This window comes from Scyliorhinus torazame, chromosome 14 (assembly GCF_047496885.1).
Source record: "Scyliorhinus torazame isolate Kashiwa2021f chromosome 14, sScyTor2.1, whole genome shotgun sequence".
Taxonomy (NCBI): Eukaryota; Metazoa; Chordata; class Chondrichthyes; order Carcharhiniformes; family Scyliorhinidae; genus Scyliorhinus; species Scyliorhinus torazame.
In genome coordinates, this window is record NC_092720.1 from 178,706,271 (window position 1) to 178,728,048 (window position 21,778).

A 21,778-nucleotide genomic window follows, 5' to 3' on the forward strand; every position below is an offset into this window, starting at 1 on the left:
TCTGCCCCTCTACCGCGGCCACATTCACAGCTTTGACGACTTTGGGGAGGAAGCAGGCAGTGTCCACCAGCATTGGTTTAGTCAGTTAAATTTCCTTTTGACGTTTTGTTTTAGTTGCAGTTGAGACCAGGGGTTGTCACACCACCTCTCATTTTTGTTTTATTTATTGATTTTTGATTTATATTATTAAACAAAAACATTTATAGACCTTCTTGCAAAGTACCCTGATCAGTGCAAGATAATGCAAAGACATGTCCGTGCTTTTTTACCGGAACGTAATAACAGGAAGAGCCATTCAGCCCATCAACCCTGCTCTGCCATTCAATACGATCATGGCCGCTCGGACACTTCCATGCCTGTTACACCCACTATCCCCATAACCCTTTACATCATTGTCAATCAGAAATCCATCAATCTCTGTTTTAAACTCACTCAATGACTGAGCTTCCGCAGCCCTCTAGGATAAAGAATTCCAAAGATTCACAACTCTCTGAATGAAGAACTTTCACCTCATCTCGGCCCAACTGATATCCCCCTTATTTTGAAATTGTGTCCCCTGGTTCTAGACTTCCCAGCCCGGGGAAATATCTTATCTGCATCCACCCTGTCTATTCCCTTTAAGTATTTTCTGGGTTTAAATGCGATCACCTCACATCCTTCGAAATTTTGGAGAATACAGGTCCAGATTGCCCAATCTGTCTTCATAGGGTTGCCGCCGATCCCTGGAACAGGTCCGGTGAACAGCAAACTCAAGGCTTACTTGCCTGATACCTGGGATGACCTGGGCTGTTTCCTGAGGAAAGGTTGAGCCTTACCCCAGGGTGAGAAGCAACCTGATTGAAACATTTCTGATTCTGAGGGGATTTGACTTGATGGATGCTGAGAGGTTGTTCCCTCATGTGGGGGGGGGGGGGGTGTTAGTTGGCAGGGGGTATGGGGGGCCGGCGTGAATCTAGAACTAGGAGGCAAAGTTGCAGGGGTAGGCAGGGAAGTGGAGATGTGACCACACTCCTAGAATCCATGACCTTTGTTGGACGGCAGAGCCGGCTCGATGGGCCGAATGGCCAGCTCCTGATGGAGCACTCCATATGTTGTCTTGTGAGGACCAGGGTCCCAGGTTCGATTCACGGCTGGGTCACTATCTGAGCAGAGTCTGCACGTTCTTCCCGTGTCTGCCTGGGTTTCCCTCGGATGCTCCGGTTTCCTCCCACTAGTCCCGAAAGATGTGCTGTTAGGTGAATTGAATATTCTGAATTCTCCCTCCGTGTACACGAACAGACACTAGGGGCTTTTCACAGTAACTTCATTGCAATGAAAGCCTACTTGTGACAATAAAGATTATTATTCATTACAAAAGGTGAGCAGCACAGCGGTGTAAGAAGGACACTGGTGAGGACCCGTGAGCAGGACGGGAACTACAAAATGATCCTAGGTCACTCCACATGTTTTGCCACGATAGTAACCTGCAGCCCCACTTAGAACAGAGGTCACGTTTTGTGATGATTCCGTAAAGTTAGTGACAGAAGGGGACAAAGGTTTGAGTGCACAGATTGGAATGTGGTTCCAAACACACTGCAGAGGGAGGGGGATAGATAGATAAATAAATAGATAGACAGACAGATAGATCGATAGATAGATAGAAAGAAATATAGAGACAGATAGATAGATAGATAGAAAGAAAGAAATATAGAGAGAGACAGATAGATAGATATAGAAAGAAATAGAAAGAAAGAAATATAGAGAGAGACAGATAGATAGATAGATAGAAAGAAAGAAACATAGAGACAGATAGATATAGATAGATAGATAGATAGATAGAAATAGAAAGAAATATAGAGAGAGACAGGCAGGCAGATAGATAGATAGATGGATAGATAGATAAAGAAATATAGATAGATAGATAGATAGTAAGATAGATAGATAGATAAAGAAATACAGATAGATAGAAAGAAATATAGAGAGAGACAGGCAGACAGATAGATAGATAGATATATGGAAAGAAAGACATATAGAGAGAGACAGGCAGACAGATAGATAAATAGATAGATATACGGTATAGGGAGAGATATAGAGAGAGGTAGATAGAGACAGAAATAGCGAGCGACAGGGAGGGACAGACAGACGGGGGGAGGGAGAGAGAGCGATCCTTAAAGTAAACTGTGTTAAGTTCTGTTCTCACCATTGTGGTCAATCAGCAGGTAAAGGAGCAGTATGAATAAGCACCTCACTGGCCCAGCCACCGTCATTTCCACCAGTGTGTCAGCTTGCCACGGGCAGTCCGAGGAAACCTTCAGTTAGACTCCTCGGCTGTGAGTATTGTCAGCGATGCAGATCGGCCTGGTGGGAGAACAGAGTCAGATTAATCCCCTTCCCGGCTTGTGTCTGTCCGGTGGTGAGATGGGACAGGGGCAGACACGTGGCGTTTGCCCAGTGTTCTGCCGCACCTTCACTTCCTTGCGCTGAGTGGGAATGGAGTCTGGGTGTCTCTTGGAAGAGCAGGCTGTAATGTGCTGTCGCCAGCCTTCTTGTATCAGTTAGAGGCCTGTTCGGACCACCGTCGCGACCTCTCCGCCCCGCACATGCTTCCCGGTTCAGGATCTATCTGTCTCTCTCTATTTCTTTCTTTCGTATGAGAACTTAAACTGAGGCTTCTGGTGAATGAGTAGATGATGAGGGGCTGTTTAGCACAGGGCTAAATCGCCGGCTTTGGAAGCAGACCAAGGCAGGCCAGCAGCACGGTGCGATTCCCGTAACAGCCTCCCCGAACAGGCGCCGGAATGTGGCGACTAGGGGCTTTTCACAGTAACTTCATTTGATAGGAAAATCTATGGCCCCATTTTGAAGAATACTCGGGGGAGGGGGCGGCAGATTTATGCCTGATATGTTGCAGCTGTATGAAACCTTAGTTAGGCCACACTTGAGAGTATCGTGTTCAATTCTGGGCGCCAGGCTACCAGAAGGATGTGGAGGCTTTAGAGAGGGTGCAGAAGAGATTTACCAGGATGTTGCCTGGTTTGGAGGGCATTAGCTATGAGGAGCGGTTGACTAAACTCGGTTTGTTCTCACTGGAACGACTGAGGTAGAGGGGCGACCTGATAGAGGTCTACAAAATTATAAGGGGCATAGACAGAGTGGATAGTCAGAGGCTTTTCCCCAGGGTAGAGGTGCCAATTACTAGGGGGCATAGGTTTAGAGGAGATGTACAAGGTAAGTTTTTTACACAGAGGGTAGTGGGTGCCTGGAACTCGCTACCGGAGGAGGTGGTGGAAGCAGGGACGATAGTGACATTTAAGGGGCATCTTGACAAATACATGAATAGAATGGGAATAGATTTTATAGAATTTACAGTGCAGAAGGAGGCCATTCGGCCCATCGAGTCTGCACTGGCTCTTGGAAAGAGCACCCTACCCAAGCCCACACCTCCACCCTACCCCCATAACCCAGTAACCCCACCCAACACTAAGGGCAATTTATCATGGCCAGTCCACCTAACCTGCACATCTTTGGACCTGTGGGAGGAAACCGGAGCACCCGGAGGAAACCCACGCACACACGGGGAGGATGTGCAGACTCCGCACAGACAGTGACCCAAGCCGGGAATCAAACCTGGGACCCTGGAGCTGTGAAGCAATTGTGCTATCCACAATGCTACCGTGCTGCCCGGTATAGAGGGATACGGACCCAGGAAGTGTAGAAGATTTTAGTTTAGACGGGTAGCATGGTTGGCACAGGCTCAGAGGGCCGAAGGGCCTGTTCCTGTGCTGTATTTTTCTTTGTTCTTTGATATCCTGCCTAATATTTCTTCCTCTATCAACATCCAAGGGGCAAAAAAACAGGTTATCAAGGCGTAGCTGTTTTGTGGGAACTTGCTGTGCACATCAAGTGGCATGGTGGCACAGCGGTTAACACTGCTGCCTCACAGCACCAGGGACCTGGGTTCAATTCCAGCCTTGGGTGACTGTGTGGAGTTTACACTTCCCCCTGTGCCAGGGTGGGTTCCCTCCGGTTTCCTCCTGCAGTTCAAGGGAGTGCAGGTTAGGTGGATTGGCCATGATAAATTGGCCCTTAGTGTCCAAAGGTTAGGTGGGGTTACAGGCATAGGGTAAAGATTGGGCCTGGGTGGGGTGGCCTTTTGGAGGATTGGTGCAGATTCGATGGGCCGAATGCCCTCCGTCTGTACTGTAGAGATTCTATATATTGGCCGTTACTTTCCCACGTTGCATCGCTGATACATCAGAAGTTGCTTACTTGGCTGTTAAATGCCTGGAGACATCTGGTGATCTCGCAAAGCCCTCTATAAAAGTGAGTCTTTCCCCTCATTCAATTGTGATTTGCCAATTTGGGGTAATTTCATGTCAAACATATCTGCAAAGATTCAAGTGTAGGATGGATAAGGCTAATGCTGCGGGGTCCTTTCCCCTGTTTGAGGGGGGGGGGACAGCAGAATGCAGAATTTGGGGGGTGGAGGTGAGACCCAGCTTTATAATAAAAGCGGGTGAAATCTTCCACGAGAGGGATTTCCAAGGCCTGACAACATCAATGGGCGGCTCACTAAATTCTGAGGGTGCGCCATCTTAAATTCCGCCCAAGATTCCTCCCATGAAGGTGGAGGCAAGGAGGAGTTCCTTCTCTGAGAGAATCCTTCAGGTTCAGCATGTTCTTTCCAGGCGGGCAGTGGCTCATTGGCTTTTATGGCTGAGTTTTTGATTGCAAAGAGAGACGAGGGCTGGGGAAGGTTCCTCAGGCAGCAAATTGCAGATGAGGTCGCAGCCAAGTCAGCCACACTCTTATTGCATGGCGGAGCTGGCTCGATGGTCCAAATGGCCCGCTCCTTATCATTCCTCCACAGCAGGGTGACGTTTGCGGTGCTGTATAGGCTTGGTTTGCATTGCCAACTCTGTGAAACCCATGCAGAAACAGGCACCAGCGCCTGTCCAAGTGCAGTATCGTTGGAATATGTGCGACCCTTTTGACCTCGGGCTCGATTCACCATTTTTGAGACTAAGTCCCCACGCCATCGTGAAAACTGTGGTCTTTTACACCAGGAAAACTGGCGTCAAAAGGCCGCAGGTTCACCGTCTTGCTGGGGGCTCGCAAGCAGCCATCGTAGAGCTCGCAGCTCTAGCTGCCTATGCGCCCCCCCAGCACTTGGGTCAGAGGCCATGCATGCGCATGGCGGCAGCCTCCAGCGGCTGCGCGGACCTGGACCGGCCAAATGAAATGAAATGAAATGCAAATCGCTTATTGTCACAAGTAGGCTTCAAATGAAGTTACTGTGAAAAGCCCCTAGTCGCCACATTCCGGCGCCTGTTCGGGGAGGCTGGTACGGGAATTGAACTGTGCTGCTGGCCTGCCTTGGTCTGCTTTCAAAGCCAGCGATTTAGCCCTGTGCTAAACCAGCTAAATGCATCCTAATCTGCACATCTGCATCACCATGCCGCCCATTCTCTGATTTCCTCCCGCAGATGTGCAGGTTAGGTGGGTTTATGGGGATACGGTGGGGGAGTGGATCTAGGTATCGTATTCTTTCAGAGGTTCGGTGCAGACCTGATGGGCTGAATGGCCTCATTCTGCACTGTCGGGATTCTATGGATTCTACAGATTCAGCCTCATCCACAGGTGAAACACCTTTTGCCCATCAAACTCTTTCACCAGCTTAAAGCCCTCCATTGGGTCACTCCTTGAAAGAGCCCCAGCCTATTCGAACGTTCCTGGTGGTTATTACATCGCAACATGAGAGCAGCAGCTGGACGTTCGGCCCCTTCAACCCACCCTGCTATCCAACTAGACCCAGGCCAGTCAGTGGCCCGCCTGCGTGGCCCTCCGTCAGCTCAGTGGGGCGCAAAATTGAAATTGGGCTTGTTCACTGACCGTGACCCCATGAATAAGATTATTTCACATTTCATAATATTTCACAACGAGTTATAGAAAATGTTTAATTATTTACAGATAATTGGAACTGTCATCAACTTCAAATGGTAAAAAAAAAATATTTACACTTTGAACACGGAGGGAGCCCATAGCTCTTGCAGTCAATGTTGTGAGTGATCATCACGCACCTCCTTCACTCGCCCTCCCTTTACTTGCGTTTCACCTCAGTCATACCGCTTGGGAAATAAAACCACATGGACGGAAATCCGTGGAATGAAGCAACCCTGCCCATGGCCAACGGTCAACAAAATGTCTCGTGGGCCGCGCTCAGGATCCAGATGGACCGCATGTGGCCCCCCGGGGTACAGGTTACTCACCACTGACATAAATCGTGGCAGATATTCCAACTCAATGCCATCCTCCCACACAATCCCTTGGTGCCTTTACTGTCAAGAAATGTATCGACCTCTGCCTCGAACATACCCAATGGCTGAGCCTCCGCATCCCTCTGGGGTAGAGATCTCCGAGGGTGCAACCATCCCCCGTGGAAAGAAATTCCTCCTCGTCTCAGTCCTCAATGGCCCACCCTTTATTCTGAGACCGTGCTCCTGGTTCTAGATCCTCCAACCCCCCCCCCCGCCTCCCCTTTTCACCGAGAGAAAAATCCTTCAGACATCTACTCTGCCGAACCCTGTGAGATTCATTGAGGCCACCTCTCAGTCCCAGTTACAGTCTTTAGTTTCACAGCACAGAAAGAGACCCTTCGGTCCACCATGTCTGCTGGCCATCAAACCTATCTATTCTAATCCCATTTTCCAGCACTTGGTCCAACGCCTTGTATGCTGCGGCCTTTCAAGTACTCATTTAAATGATTCTTAAATGTGCCGAACATCCTTTCAGACGATGGGTTCCAGAATCCCCCCCCCCCCCTTCTCTGGGTGAAAAAGATTTTCCTCAAATTCCCTCTAAATCTTGCCTTACCTTACCTTAAATCTCTGCCCCCTGGTTTATGACCTCCCCTCTCCCAAGGGGAAAGGATTCTTCCTATCTGCCCTGTCTATGTCCACCTTCATAGTTCCGACTCATCTCGGTAACTTTTTCAGGCACTTTCTCCAGTCCCTCTAGATACTGCTCTCAATATAGAGCCAGGAATTCTGCGTAGTTTCTAACCAAGGGGTCTGTTCAGGTTTAACATATTCTTGTCTGTTTTTTTTTTCCAATTCTTTACTCCTGAAAATAAACCCCAGTTCGCCGAGTTATTATGCTTTCACTGTCTTCTGTATCTGTGCCTTCAGGTCGCTTTTCTGCTCCTGTCTTCTAAAGTGTACCAAAATATACACCGACTCACATGCACCTGTACTGAAATTCATGGAGAAATTACACCCCCATTCTGCAGGTTTATCTGATCCTTTCTTATCTGCAAACCTGGAAAGAAGTGAATGCCAAGGGTGAGGCTGTGTTGCACACTTACGTTTCCCCGCAATGTCCTTTTAACAAACCGGAGCACATCTGAAATCACACAGTTTCGGCATGACTCACTGCAAACTCACAAATGCCTGCTGCACTCCGCTTGCCCCCAATGGACGGTGTTACGCGACCCCTTTGAATCAGGAATTCTGTCTCTCACTCCAGACACAAACCTCAGTGCGGCTCCCAGAACTAGGACATCCTTCTTCCGTGTTACCTCACTCTTTTCCGGACCCCCTCGCCAAACCTCCCCACCCCTCCCCCGCCCGCCCCACCCACCACCATCCCTCCGGCCTGCCGTTTATATGTCCTCTTTGATCTGCAATGAAATTACCAAGGCGGTCATGTGGAAGATAACGCTCATTTGCTGACAATCACGCTCGCTCATCCGCGGCTCCCTTAATGTCTGTTCCAAAGTTAATTGAGTGTGGCTGGCACAGAGTAAGTGTTCTTCACACCTTGATGGATGCGGCCCTTGATCCCCCCCTCCCTCCTCCCACCCCTCGGCAGGCCATGGCTTCAGTCCGAGGGTCAAGAGCAATTGAACAGTAGTCCTTGAGCAGGCTGGCGGACATCCTCCACTTTTAAATTTTATCCCATTCTTAAAGTTACAAAGCCAATGTGCAGAGTGGACAGGGCAGACCCTTAATCCATCTCATTTCTAGCTCCAAAAACCACTTCAAATTGAATCCAATTCATGGTCTCCACAAGAGAGACATACAGATCCAAGCTGACAAGGAAAGGCATTGCACCTCGTCTTGGGGGCTCCCATCTTAGCTCCCCACCTTCAGATAATTACATTTGGTGCTTCCGTGGGAGCGGTTGGACCAATCGTCCTGATGAGTACCAAGAATTTGTCACAAAATCTCAGGGAAGACAGTCCGAAAGGGCGTGGCGGGCGGGCGGGCGGCCGCTCCAGGGTTTCCCCGGAACGACCGCCAATGCCCGCAGAGTTAAGGAGTGAAATTTCACTCCCATCAAATGGTGCAAGTCAGCACCGAGTGCAGCCAGGTAACACTGACTGGCAGGGGGAACGAAACACAACAACAACTTCCTTGTATTTATATTGAGCGGCGAACGTTGCAAGACATCCCGCGACCAAGGTCGGATACCCAGCCACGTCAGGAGGCGTGGGAGGGGTCAGGGGGTGGATTGGTCATGGGGGAGGGGGGGGTCGACAGATCATAGAATTGCTACAGTGCAAAAGGAAGCCAGTTGGCCCATTAAGTCTGCACTGACCCTCTGAAAGAGCACCCTACATCGGCCCACGCCCCACCCCATCCCCATAACCCCACATAAGCTGCACATCTCTGGACATGCGGGGCAATTTAGCATGGCCAATCCACCTAACCTGCACATCATTGGACTGTGGGAGGAAACCGGAACACCCGGAGGAAATCCACACAGACACGGGGAGAAAATGCAAACTCCACACAGTCACCGGAGGTCGGAATGGAACCTGGGTCCCTGGCGCTGTGAGGGAAATGATTCAGACATAGAGGGCGGATTAATGATATGCTAATGCATGTGAAACCCATCCCTGACTGGCGCGGGATCAATCGCACCATAGGTTTACGTCGATGGAAAACGCAATTTGGCAGTTTTTGCAATCTTTCCTGTCCCCCCCCCCCCCCCCCCCCCCCTGTCAAACCCGACCAACACGATTGGGAGGGGGAAATCCCGGCCACAGACGTTACTGAGTCAGATTTTTATCAATTAAATTTAAATTGCAGCAGCGGCAGCGTGATGGGATTCAAGCCAAAGCCCTCAGAGTATGAGCTTGGGTCTGAGGAGGAGTCGGCCATTGACATTACCACTAAACCACCAACTCCCCACATTCACAAGAAGCCTAATTTACCCATCACATCGCATTTCATAGAATTATAGAATTCCAACAATTCAGAAGGAAGCCATTCAGCCCATCAAGTCTGCGCCCTATCTAGGCCCACCTCCCCACCCTATCCCTATAACCTCACCTAAGGGCAATTTAGCATGGCCAATCCATCTAACCAGCACATCTTTGGACTGTGGGAGGAAAGCGGAGCACCCGGAAGAAACCCACACACACACGGGGAGAACGTGCAGACTCCGCACAGACAGAGACCCAAGGCTGGAATCGAGCCTGGATCTTTAGCGCTGTGAGGCACCTGACCTCACTGGAGTATCCAGGAGATAGTGGTGCTGTGGTACTATCACAGGGCTGATAATGCAGAAGTCCAGGTTAGCGCCCTGAGGGGGTGCGAGTTCAAATCCCATCAAGGCAGTTGACAGAATTTAAATTCAAGGAATAAATCTGGACTATATAGATGGTTCCATCAGTGATAACTATGACAATCGCCATGGATTGTTGGGGAAAAAAAACACCTGATTCGCGAATAAGGAAATCTGCCAACCTTACCTGGTCCTGTCTACATGTGACTCAGACAGCAGACTTACGGCAATGTGGTTGACTCTGAAGTAGCCTGGTCAGCTCACCGAGTTCAAGAGGCAACTAGGTGACCGGTGACAAATGATGATGGTGCGGTGGTAATGTCTTAGGGCTGATGATCCAGAACGCTGGCCTTACCGGCATTGCACACATCCTGTAGGAATGCAGGAATAGGCCATTGAGCGCACCGAGGCTGCTCCGCCATTCTATATGATCATGGCTGACCAAAAATAATCCCCCCAGATTTTAATTGCTCCACCAGACTTTCAGCTGCCTGGCGTCCCAGGCTCTGGCATGGCTTTCAGAAACTTTCCCACCTCTTTCCTCCTTTATCATGTTCCTTAAAACCTATCTGACCAAGTCTCTGGCCACCTGCCCAATCCCAATGTGGCTCGGTGTCAAACTTTGCTTCGGAACGCTCCCGTGAGCACCACTGGGACATTGTATTCAGCTGAGGGCTTTGAACTCGTAAATGGAGGTGGGTGGGGAGGGGACAGGAGGCGAGGAGGGAGTGCGGTGGTGTGAGTCAGGGGGTAGGGTTCGGGTAAAATGTATAAACTAATATCCACACAACACAAACGCAATGGATAAGAGTTGAGTTCCAGTCGGAAATTGAACTTGCATCACCACCGGTAAAGTGAAAAATAAGACATTCAAGAAGAAAACTCAGTCAAGAGAAAGAAATAAGAAAATGTGCCAATAAAACATTAGACGCTGAAGGACAGGTTAGGGTATTGACCCAGGTAAATGTTCTTTGTACAAATGCGCAGAATTTTAAGAAGGAACGGAATGAATTGGAGCCACAAATTCAACTTGGAGGATTTTTAATTTGTTCGTTAGCAGGATGTGGCGTCCCTGGCCGGGAATGAGCCCATAAGACCATAAGACATAGAAGCAGAATTAGACCACTCGGCCCATCGAGTCTGCTCCGCCATTCAATCATGGCTGACATTGTCTCATCCGCATCAATACTACCTGTCCCTCTACAGATCATTGTATCATCTGCAAACTGAGTAAATGCCTTCAGTTCCTTCTTCCAGATTATTTATGTGTATTGTGAACAGTTGTGGTCCCAGCACAGACGCCTGAGGCACACCACTAGTCCCAGGCTGCCATCCTGAAAAAGACCCCTTTATCCCCACTCTCTGCCTTCTGCCAGTCAGCCAATCCTCTATCCATGCCAGGATCTTACCCTTAACACCATGGGCTTTTAACTTATTTAACAGTCTCCGATGCGGCACCTTGTCAAAGGCCTTCTGGAAATCTAAATAAATCACGTCCACTTGTTCTCCTTTGTCTAACTTCCTTGTTCCCTCCTCAAAGAACTCTAACAGATTTGTTAGACACAACCTCCCCTTGACGAAGCCGTGCTGACTCAGTCCTATTTTACCATGCACTTCCAAGTACTTCGCAATCTCATCTTTAATAACAGACTCTAAAATCTTACCGATGACCGAAGTCAGGCTAACCAGCCTATAATTTCCCGTCTTCTGCCTCCCTCCCTTCTTAAACAGTGGTGTTACCTTAGCCACTTTCCAGTCTTCTGGACCCTTCCTGCCTCCAGTGATACCTGAAAGATCATCACCAATGCCTCCTCAATCTCCTCAGCTATCTCTTTTAGGACCCTGGGGTGTAGTCCATCCGGTCCAGGTGACTTATCCACCTTCAGACCTTTCAGTTTCCCCAGAACCTTCTCCTTAGTAATGGTCACTGCACTCACCTCTGCCCCCTGGTTCTCCTGGAGCTCTGGCATCCCACTGGTGTCTTCCACTGTGAAGACTGATGCAAAGTAACTATTCAGTTCGTCTGCCAATTCTTTACTTCTCCAGCCACATTTTCCAGTGGTCCAATGTCTATTTTTGCCTCTCTCTTACCTTTCACATATTAAAAAAACTCTTCCTATCTTCCTTTATATTAATAGCTAGCTTGCACTCATACTTCATTTTCTCCCCCTTTTTGCTTTTTTAGTTGGCCTCTGCTCGCTTTTAAAGGCTTCCCAATCCTCTAGCTTCCCACTAATGCTCGCCACTTTGTCTGCTTTTTCTTTAGCTTTTATGCTGTCTTTGGCATCCCTCATCAGCCATGGCTGCCTTGTCCTCCCCTTAGCATGTTTCCAACTCCTTGGGATGAATCTCTGTTGTGCCTCCCTCATAACCCCCAAAATGGGAATTTATTGCCCATCCCTAATTGCCCCTTGAGAAGATGATGGTGAGATGCATTCTTAAACTGCTGCAGTCCGTATAGTGTAGGTACACCCATTGTGGTGTTAGGCAGGGAGTGCCAGGATTTTATCATTGAATCCCTACAGTGCAGAAGGAGGCCATTCAGCCCATCAAGTCTGCACCAGCCTTCTGAAAGAGCACCCTATCTAAGCCGTAACCCCATAACCGCAATTAACTTTTGGACACTAAATGGCAATTTATAATGGCAATTCACCCAACCCGCACATCTTTGGACACGAAGGGGCATTTTAGCATGGCTAATCCACCTAACCTGCATATCTTTGGACTATGGGAGGAAAACAGAGCACTGACCTGGAACACACAAATCAAATGCGAATGCTCTGTGCTGCCTAACCTAGCAAGAAAGTATTACATGTGCTCCAGTACCACTAGGAATCAGGGCCATAAATTTGTTTGACACATTGCCATTCTCTGTGAAGCAGATGAGCAACTGGACCAATTGAGATCCACTTGTGTCCCCAAGTGAGAGACAAAATATTAATAGGATGGGTAAATGAGCCAGTTTGCAAGAAAATGAAACCACTCGTTGCCCGCAAGAATGAATTGAGTTGTCAGGATGACATCATACTCTGGGGAACAAGTGCAGTCATTCCTCTCCCAGGCAGAGAGCTGCTCCGAATTAATTAATCTGCCGCTCTGCAGAGAACAGAAAACCCCCTCAAAGACTCGTATTATAATTGTCCAACTCATGTACATAATGTTTAGTTAGTATTTTATTCACTGACTGAATTAGTTATTGAAGATTGTATAAAGGACCTAAAGGGGGAGGGATGTGGGGATTATTCCTTTCAGGGCAACACAGCACAGTAAGAGTCACATGGCCAGGGTGACCAATCAGGACTCAGAGTGTGAAATCAGAGACTCCCGGGCAGGAGACATTTTGGCAGAAAGCTACAGCCATGAGGCTGCTGTTGTACAATTCTTATTTATAAATCCTTTTTTGTGTTCATGAATGGAGTCTGTGAAAATACATCTTTACTGTTTCCCCTCAAAGGCTTATGCCCTCTAGGAAGGCTTGAGAGCCCCCAATTTATCTCACCAGGATCCTGAAAGATTTTCATCCCAGAAATCTGAACTTTCCGGGGAGGAAAGTTCCTGCGGTTGAAAGACAGAATGCTCATCCTTTGCGGCACCTAATCATCACCTTTTCCTGCATTTCTTCCCTATTTAGCTCAACAATCTCCACCAGTCCGACTGGAAATACATCCGCTGTTGCCTCACTGTCGTTGGGTCAAAATCCTGGAACTCATCTCCCTAACAGCACAGTGGGTGCACCTGCTCCACACAGACTGCAGCGGTTCAAGAAGGCAGCTCACCACCACCTTCTCAAGGACAATTAGGGATGGCCAATCAATGCTGGCCTAGCCAGCGATACCCATGTCCCGTAAATCAATTAAAAAATGAAATCCCTCTGCCAATCTCTGCTAACTTTAAGATGCACCTTGAAGTCTACCTCCATTGTCCGCTTTTAGTCACCTGCCTGAATATCTCGTGACGTGGCTTGGAGCTGATTCCTGATGATGAGCATCTGTGTGAAGGCCCCAAGGCAGGCTAAAGGTGCTCTACAAATGCAACTTTCTGTTGCTGCCATTGTTGTCTTGTGCAGGCTCTAGCCTCAGAGCTGCTTGAGGATTTGGATCGATTGGCAACGTTTTCCAATCCTTCCCCACCATCCCAGTGGAACACTTCCAGTCCCATCGATGGCTACCCCACACACCACCCCCTCCCGCTCCCCAACCCTCCTCGTCATGTTGCCCGGCAGTGGGAAACCTCATCAACATCGGCGGGTCTGGAAGATTGTGCCGCCAACTAATGGCGGGTCAGAAAATATGGAAGGGGCGGGAGGGGCAAAAAAGTGCCCAATGCATGTCCACTCTGGCCGATCATTCGCCACCACATTTTGGTTCCACAGTGTGCACCTCAGGCAGCTAACTGTGCCGAGGATTTCGCTCGCGGTCAACAAAAGTTTGTGAGGCTAAGCAGCAGGAAGATACGCAGTCCCAAGTGTCCCAAAAGGAATGCACTGACCCCTTTACCACCTATGTAGGAGGAATCGTGCACTAATGTGTCCCTCTTTTCCCTGTGGGTTTCCCATTCACCTCATTTGGGGGTTAAGAAGTAGAGGAGCATTAATTTGAGAACATGGTGTGGTAGTATGTAGTGGGGGTCATGTGGGACTGGAAGCCCTAATGTCATTGGCTGACAGATCCCGGGTCCTGGTTGGCCATTGACCTCAAGCTCCGCCCTGAAGGCGAAGTATAAGAAGCCGGTGTCTTCCCCCGCATGCCAGTTTACTATCGGGCTGCTGGGGAACAGACACGCTTAATAAAGCCTCATCGACTTCACTATATTCGTCTCATGGAGTCTGTGTGGGATCCCCACAGCTACTTCGTCCCTTGACTCGCAAGTTGGGGAGTGTCACATAGGAACATAGGACTTAGGAGCAGAAGTGGGCAATTCAGCCCTTCGAGACTGCTCCGCCATTCAATCAGATCATGGCTGACCTCTTCCTGGTCTCAAATCCACCTCCCTACCTATTCCCTATATACATATAACCCATCTTTTAACAGAAATATATCGATCTGTATCTGTGACCTCTCATTCTAGATTGCCCCACTAGGGGGAACATTTGGTCTAAGTTTACTTTATCAATCCCTTATAGTGTTTTATTTATTTCAATCAGATCCCCTCTCTTTCTTATAAACTCCAGCGAGTATAAGCACAAATTGCTTAATCTCTCCTCATACACCAACCCTTTCATCCCCGGAATCAACCTGGTGAACCTCTTCTGAACAATGCCACCACATCCTTTCTCAAATAAAGAGACCAAAACTGGACACAATACTCCAGATGTGGTCTCACCAACACCCTATACAGTTGCAACAATATTTCTCTACTTTTAAACTCCAATCCTTTTGCAATAAATGCTTACAGTCCATTTGTCCTTTCTATTACATGCTGTACCTGCATACTGACCTTTTACGATTCATGAACAAAGACACCCAGATCCCTCTGCCCAGATGCATTTTGAATCTGCTTTCCAGTTAGATAATAATTTGTTTTCTATTTTGTGGGCCAAAATGGATAACCTCACACATATCTACATTAAACTCCATCTGCCAAATTTTGGCCCATTCTCCTAGCCGATCCATGTCTCTCTGTAAATTCTTTATCTCCTCTTTTCTACCTGCTTTCCCATCTATTTCAGTATCATCCACAAATTTTACTATGCTACACTCTGTCCCTGCTTGCAAATCATTTATAGAGATTGTAAACAGTTGAGATCGGAGGACTGACCTCTGCGGCACCACACTGCTGCAGTTCACCAGCCAGAGAAGGACCCATTTAACCCAACCCTCTGCTTTCTGCCAGTCAGCCAATCCTTAATGCAATCTAGTACTTTACCTCCAATCCCCTGCAACCTCACCTTCTGGATTAGTCTTTTATGTGGCGCCTTGTCAAACGCCTTCAGCAAGTCAAGATATACCACATCCAAGATTCCCCCTTAGCCACCTTGCTGGTTACAATCTCAAAGAACTCAAGCAAATTTGTCAAGCATAACTTATCCTTCATAAAACCATGCTGACAATGGTGGATTGAGCGTTGTCTTTCCAAATGTTCAGTCATATCCTCTTTACTGATTGATTCCAGCAACTTCTGCACCACAGATGTCAAGCTAACTGATCTATAGTTTCCTACTTTTTGCCTCTCTTCCTTTTTGAATAGGGGCATCACATTAGCGTTTCCAATCCACCCGGACCTTTCCAGAATCCAGGGAATTTTGAAATGTCATAACCCATGCATCCACTATCTCTGCTGCCACCTCCTTTAACACCCTAGAGTGCATGTCATAAGTTCCAGGAGACTTATCTGCCTTTAATCCCTTGAATTTATTCAATATCATCTCCCTACTGATGGGTATCACACTAAGGTCCTCTGCATTAGCTGCCGTTTTTGGAAATGTTTTATTATCCTCTACCATGAAGACAGAGGCACAATATCAGTTCAGTGTCTCCGGTGTGAATAGTCTCTTTAACCTGGGGTTACCCCTCTCTCTGGATCTGTAAAGACTTAATTACCTGCAAATGCTCGCATTCAAAGTATCGTCTTGCATCTTTGACTTTGTCTATATCTATGTTTCTGGAACCCACCTCTTCATTCACCTGAGGAAGGAGCAGCGCTCCGAAAGCTAGTGATTTGAAACAAACCTGTTGGACTTTAACCTGGTGTTGTAAGACTTCTTACTGTGCTCACCCCAGTCCAACGTCGGCATCTCCACATCATGGCTCACCAGTATCGTCCTCTAAAGGAACAACATTTACTTTAGCTAGTCTCTTCCTCTTTGCATACTTATAGGAGCTCTTGGTATCAGTGTTTACATTTTCTGCTAGTTTCTTTCGTAGTTCATCCTAGCTCTGTTTATTTTATTTTTTTTGTGGCCGTTTGCTGAACGTTAAAGTTCTCCCAATCCTCAATCTTACCACTAGTGTTTGCAGTATGGTGTGCCTTGATGTCCTCTTTCACTTCATTTTTAGGCATGGAACGTTTTTCTCCCTTTTACAATTCCTCTCCCTCTCAGGAATATACTTTAATTGAGAGTTTAATATCTCCCTGAACATCAGCCATTGTTCTTCAACTATCCTACCCTCAATTATCTGCACCCAGTCTACTTGGGCCAACTCTTTCTTCAGGCCAGTATACTTACCTCCGCCCAATGCTAAAACTCTAGTATGGCACTCTGTTGTCTCTCGCTGTCTGAATTTGACATTCTAGCATCCTGTGATCACTCCTTCCAAGAGGATCCTTAACGATGCTTCCATCGAGTTTGAGCTGACAGGCTCAGTTGGTCATTGGAAGGCTGCGGGGTTCGAGCCCTGCTCTGGAACCTGGCCGCGACAGTCCGGGCTGACGGTCCAGTTGAGGTTGCTGACGGTCTAGGGGGTTGCCACCTCTGAGGTGAGACATTAAACCAAGGTCACCTGAGGTGAACATAGAGGATCCCCATGGCCATTCTTCAGGAGGCAGAGTTGATCCTGGTGACCTCGCCGACATTTAGTCCTCAAAGATATCAAGAAACTGACTATTGGTTGTGGGTAAATTGAAAAATTGGGTTTCCTACATTACCTCTCACCAAGTATTTCAAAGCGCTTTGGGATGTCATGTGGTTGTGAAAGGCTCTACATTAATACAAGTCTTTCTTTTCCCCCTATTTTAGTGTGCATGCACCCCTCTGATGCCTTGACCATGCGAAAGGGCTCTCATCATTAACAACCAGGTTAATGCTATATTTCGCAGTCCAGTAAGCTTCGTCCAGCAATGAGAGGGTTAAAGTCCCAACGTATTAATAAACAACATTTCAACTTCATGATTCTAAGTGTCAAAGCCTTATCTAAGTAACAAGTGGGCTGTATACAGACAAAAAGAATCAAAGGGCTGATGGACAGGCTATCAGTTGTATCCGCTGCAGGATTTCCTGATCGTGAAGGCCAAATGTTTAAACTGTGCACTCAGACTTCCAGTGGGAATTTGGGTGGGACGCTGGGCGAGTCATTAGGGTGTCACCTGTGGGGCTTCGGGCTAATGTCCGTCCTAAGCAATCGGGTGAAACTGCTTCTTGATCTGCCAGCGTTAGTAGACTAACGGCCAATGAAACCAGCTAGTGCCACAAGCTTGGGGACTACACACACCAGGAACATAGCCTCAACTTGTCAACAATTGCAAATCTTATTCAGCGAGGCCAACCGGTCTTTAACACAAGGTATTGCCACTTGCTACAGGGTGGCATGGTGGCACAGTTGTTAGCACCACTGCCTCACAGCACCAGCGACCAGGGTTCCATTCCGACCTTGGGTAACTATCTGTGCGGAGTCTGCACGTTCTTCCCGTGTCTGCGGTGGCTTCCTCCGGGTGCTCAGGTTTCCTTCCACAGTCCAAAGATGTGCAGGTTAGGTGGATTGGCCGTGATAAATTGCCCCTTAGTGTCCAAAGATTAAGTGGGGTTACAAGGATCGAGTAGTGGGCCTAGGTAGTGTTTTTTTCAGAGGGCCGAATGGCCTCCTTCGGCACTGTAAGGATTGTATGAAATACAGTTAGGGGAGGGGGGGCGATCTCTTTGGAGGGTCGGGCTTTTAAAATGTATTCTGTCATGAGATGTGGGTCATCACTGGCTAGGCCCAGCATTTATTGCCCATCCCTACATGCACCTCGAGAAGCTGGTGGTGAGCTGCCTTCTTGAACTGCTGCAGTCCCTGAGATGTAGGTACTCTCACCATGCCGTTAGGGAGGGAGCTTCGTAAGGGAGCCGCGTTGAAGCCAGTTTACAAAAATAAGTTGTTGTTGCCTTCATGTCCTCAGGACAGAATGCAGCGCTGCAGGGCCACGGAAGTATTGTCACTCCACCATTCAATAAGATCATGGTCGATCTGTTGGTGTTTCGAGTTCCAGATCCCCATCGACCCCCCCACCCCGCCCGATAACCTTTGATTCCCTTGTCCAACAGGAATCTAACTACCTCCGCCTCCACTACCTTCAGAGTTCCAAAGCCACACAACCCTCTGAGAAATTGTCATCTCTGTCCTAAAGGGGTGACCCCCTCATGTTAAAACAGTGCCCCCTTGGTCCGGACTCACCTACAAGAGGAAACGTCCTTTCCATCTCGTCGAGACTGTTCAGGACCTTATAGACTTCAATCAAGTCATCTCCTCAGGATGGCAGAGGGCAGTAGAGCGGAGCTGCTGATTGGATGTTGCGGGGGAGATTTGCCTACGTCCGTTGGGGTCACCCTAACTTAAAGGTGGTTTGTGGAAGAAACCCCAGCTGTTCAAGTGAAGACCAAGCATCCAGCAGAGGGCAGTAGAGTGGAGCTGCTGATTGGCTGTTGCGGGAGAAATTTGCATTTGAAGGAGCTGTTGTCAAGTGACACCTAAACCCAAAACACTTTTTCAGTGTTTCCCTCCCTACCCCCTCCTCTAACCCAAAAAAAACAACCGCTGTAAAGATCAAGAGGAAGGCTCGGGGGCAGGTAGAAGTAGAAAGAGGTTGAACCGTGAAGTCTCAGCCTGCAGGTAAGGGATTGGCTGGTGACTGGTAAGTAGTTTTTCTTTTATTTTCCCTCAGGTGTTATCGTGCGGGGCGCAGAGGTTGCTGAGTGAGTGCTTGCTGAGAAGGGGAGTGAATAACAAGTAAGCTCTTTCTTTCCTTTTTTATCTAGAGGGGATGGCAGGGAAGGTAGCGCAATGTTCCTCCTGCAGAATGTTTGAAGTGAGGGACGCCGTCAGTGTCCCTGCTGATTTCATCTGTGGGAAGCGCATCCAGCTCCTCAGAAACCACGTTAGGGAACTGGAGCTGGAGCTGGGTGAACTTCGGATCATTCTGGAGGCAGAGGTGGTCATAGATAGAAGCTTCAGGGATGTAGTTACTGGGAAGAATAAAGATAAATGAGTGACGGTGAGAGGGGCTGGGAGGAAGCAGTCAGTACAGGGATCCCCTGTGGTCGTTCCCCTTAGTAACAAGTATACCACTTTGGATACTATAGGTCTCTGGCACAGAGTCTATCCCTGTTGCTCAGAAGGGAAGGGGGGAGAGGAGTAGAGCATTTGTCATTGGAGACTCCATAGTTAGGGGGATAGATAGGAGATTCTGTGGGAACGAGAGATACTCATGGTTGGTGTGTTGCCTCCCAGGTGCCAGGGTGCATGATGTCTCGGATCGTGTTTTCGGGATTCTTAAGGGGGAGGGGGTGCAGCCCCAAGTCGTGGTCCACATAGGCACCAACCATAGGTAGGAAAAGGGATAGGGATGTAAGGCAGGAATTCAGGGAGCTAGGGTGGAAAATTAGATCTAGGACAGAGTTATTATCTCTGGGTTGCTACCCGTACCACATGCTAGTGAGACGAGGAATAGGGAGAGAGAGGAGTTGAGCACGTGGCTACAGGGATGGTGCAGGAGGGAGGGTTTCAGATTTCTGGATAATTGAGGCTCATTCTGGGGTCGGTGGGACCTCTACAAACGGGGTGTCTACACCTGGACCAGAGGGGTACTAATATCCTGGGGGAGAAATTTGCTAATGCTCTCCGGGAGGGTTTCAACTAGTTCAGCAGGGGCTTGGGAACCTGAATTGTAGCTCCAGTATACAGGAAATTGAGAGTAGTGAGGTCATGAGTAAGGTTGCAAAGTTGCAGGAGTGTACCGGCAGGCAGAAAGGTGGTTTAAAGTGTGTCTTCTTCAATGCCAGGAGCATCCGGAATAAGGTGGGTGAACTTGCGGCATGGGTTGGTACCTGGGACTTCGATGTTGTGGCCATTTCGGAGACATGGATAGAGCAGGGACAGGAATGGTTGTTGCAGGTGCCGGGGTTTAGATATTTCAGAAAGCTCAGGGAAGGTGGTAAAAGAGAGGGAGGGGTGGCATTGTTAGTCAAGGACAGTATTACGGTGGCAGAAAGGACGTTTGATGAGGACTCGTCTACTGAGGTAGTATGGTCTGAGGTTAGAAACAGGGAAGGAGAGGTCACCCTGTTAGGGGTTTTCTATAGGCCTCCGAAAAGTTCCAGAGATGTAGAGGAAAGGATTGCAAAGATGATTCTGGATAGAAGCGAAAGTAACAGGGTAGTTGTTATGGGGGACTTTAACTTTCCAAATATTGACCGGAAACGCTATAGTTCGAGTACTTTAGATGGGTCCGTTTTTGTCCAATGTATGCAGGAGGGTTTCCTGACACAGTATGTAGATAGGCCAATGAGAGGCGAGGCCATATTGGATTTGACACTGGGTAATGAACCAGGACAGGTGTTAGATTTGGACGTAGGTGAGCACTTTGGTGATAGTGACCACAATTCCATTACGTTTACTTTAGTGATGGAAAGGGATAGGTATATACCGCAGGGCAAGAGTTATATCTGGGGGAAAGGCAATCATGATGCGATGAGGCAAGACTTAGGTTGCATCGGATGGAGAGGAAAACTGCAGGGATGGGCACAATGGAAATGTGGAGCTTGTTCAAGGATCAGCTACTGCATGTCCTTGGTACGTATGTACCTGTCAGGCAGGGAGGAAGTGGTCGAGCAAGGGAACCGTGGTTTACTAAAGCAGTCAAAACACTTGTCAAGAAGAAGAAGGAGGCTTATGTAAAGATGAGACATGAAGGTTCTGTTCGGGTGCTCGAGAGTTACAAGTTAGCTGGGAACGACCTAAAGAGAGAGCTAAGACGAGCCAGGAGGTGACATGAGAAGTCTTTGGCAGGTAGGATCAAGGATAACCCTAAAGCTTTCTATAGATATGTCAGGAATAAAAGAATGATTAGGGCAAGAGTAGGGCCAGTCAAGGACAGTAGTGGGAAATTGTGCGTGAAGTCCGAGGAGATAGGAGAGGTGCTAAATGAATATTTTTCGTCAGTATTCACACAGGAAAAAGACAATGTTGTCGAGGAGAATACTGAGATTCAGGCTACTAGACTAGAAGGGCTTGAGGTTCATAAGGAGAAGGTGTTAGCAATTCTGGAAAGTTTGAAAATAGATAAGTCCGCTGGTCCGGATGGGATTTATCCTAGGATTCTCTGGGAAGGTAAGGAGGAGATTGCTGAGCCTTTGGCTTTGATCTTTAAGTCATCTTTGTCTACAGGAATAGTGCCAGAAGACTGGAGGATAGCAAATCCCTTGTCAAGAAGGGTTGGTAGAGACAACCCCGGTAACTATAGACCAGTGAGGCTTACTTCTGTTGTGGGCAAAATCTTGGAAAGGTTTATAAGAGATAGGATGTATACTCATCTGGAA

General features: G+C 48.1%; 1 protein-coding gene across 6 annotated transcripts in view; it reads right to left on the bottom strand.

The window, feature by feature from the left end:
- The window catches only part of LOC140390245 (uncharacterized), a 580,951-nt gene extending 573,430 nt beyond the window's left edge, over positions 1-7,521 (bottom strand). For 3 of the 6 annotated variants that reach the window (XM_072475231.1, XM_072475230.1, XM_072475228.1), the window contains exons 1-2: positions 7,343-7,516; positions 2,180-2,337 (exon numbers count right to left, since the gene is read on the bottom strand). In XM_072475231.1, the coding sequence (XP_072331332.1) occupies positions 2,180-2,246 (67 nt within the window). In that variant the 5' untranslated portion in view covers positions 2,247-2,337; positions 7,343-7,516. Of the gene's footprint in view, positions 1-2,179; positions 2,338-7,342 lie in introns of all 6 variants that reach the window. The other 3 variants (XM_072475229.1, XM_072475233.1, XM_072475232.1) reach the window with 3 other exon arrangements.
- Between the last annotated feature and the right edge of the window lie 14,257 nt (positions 7,522-21,778).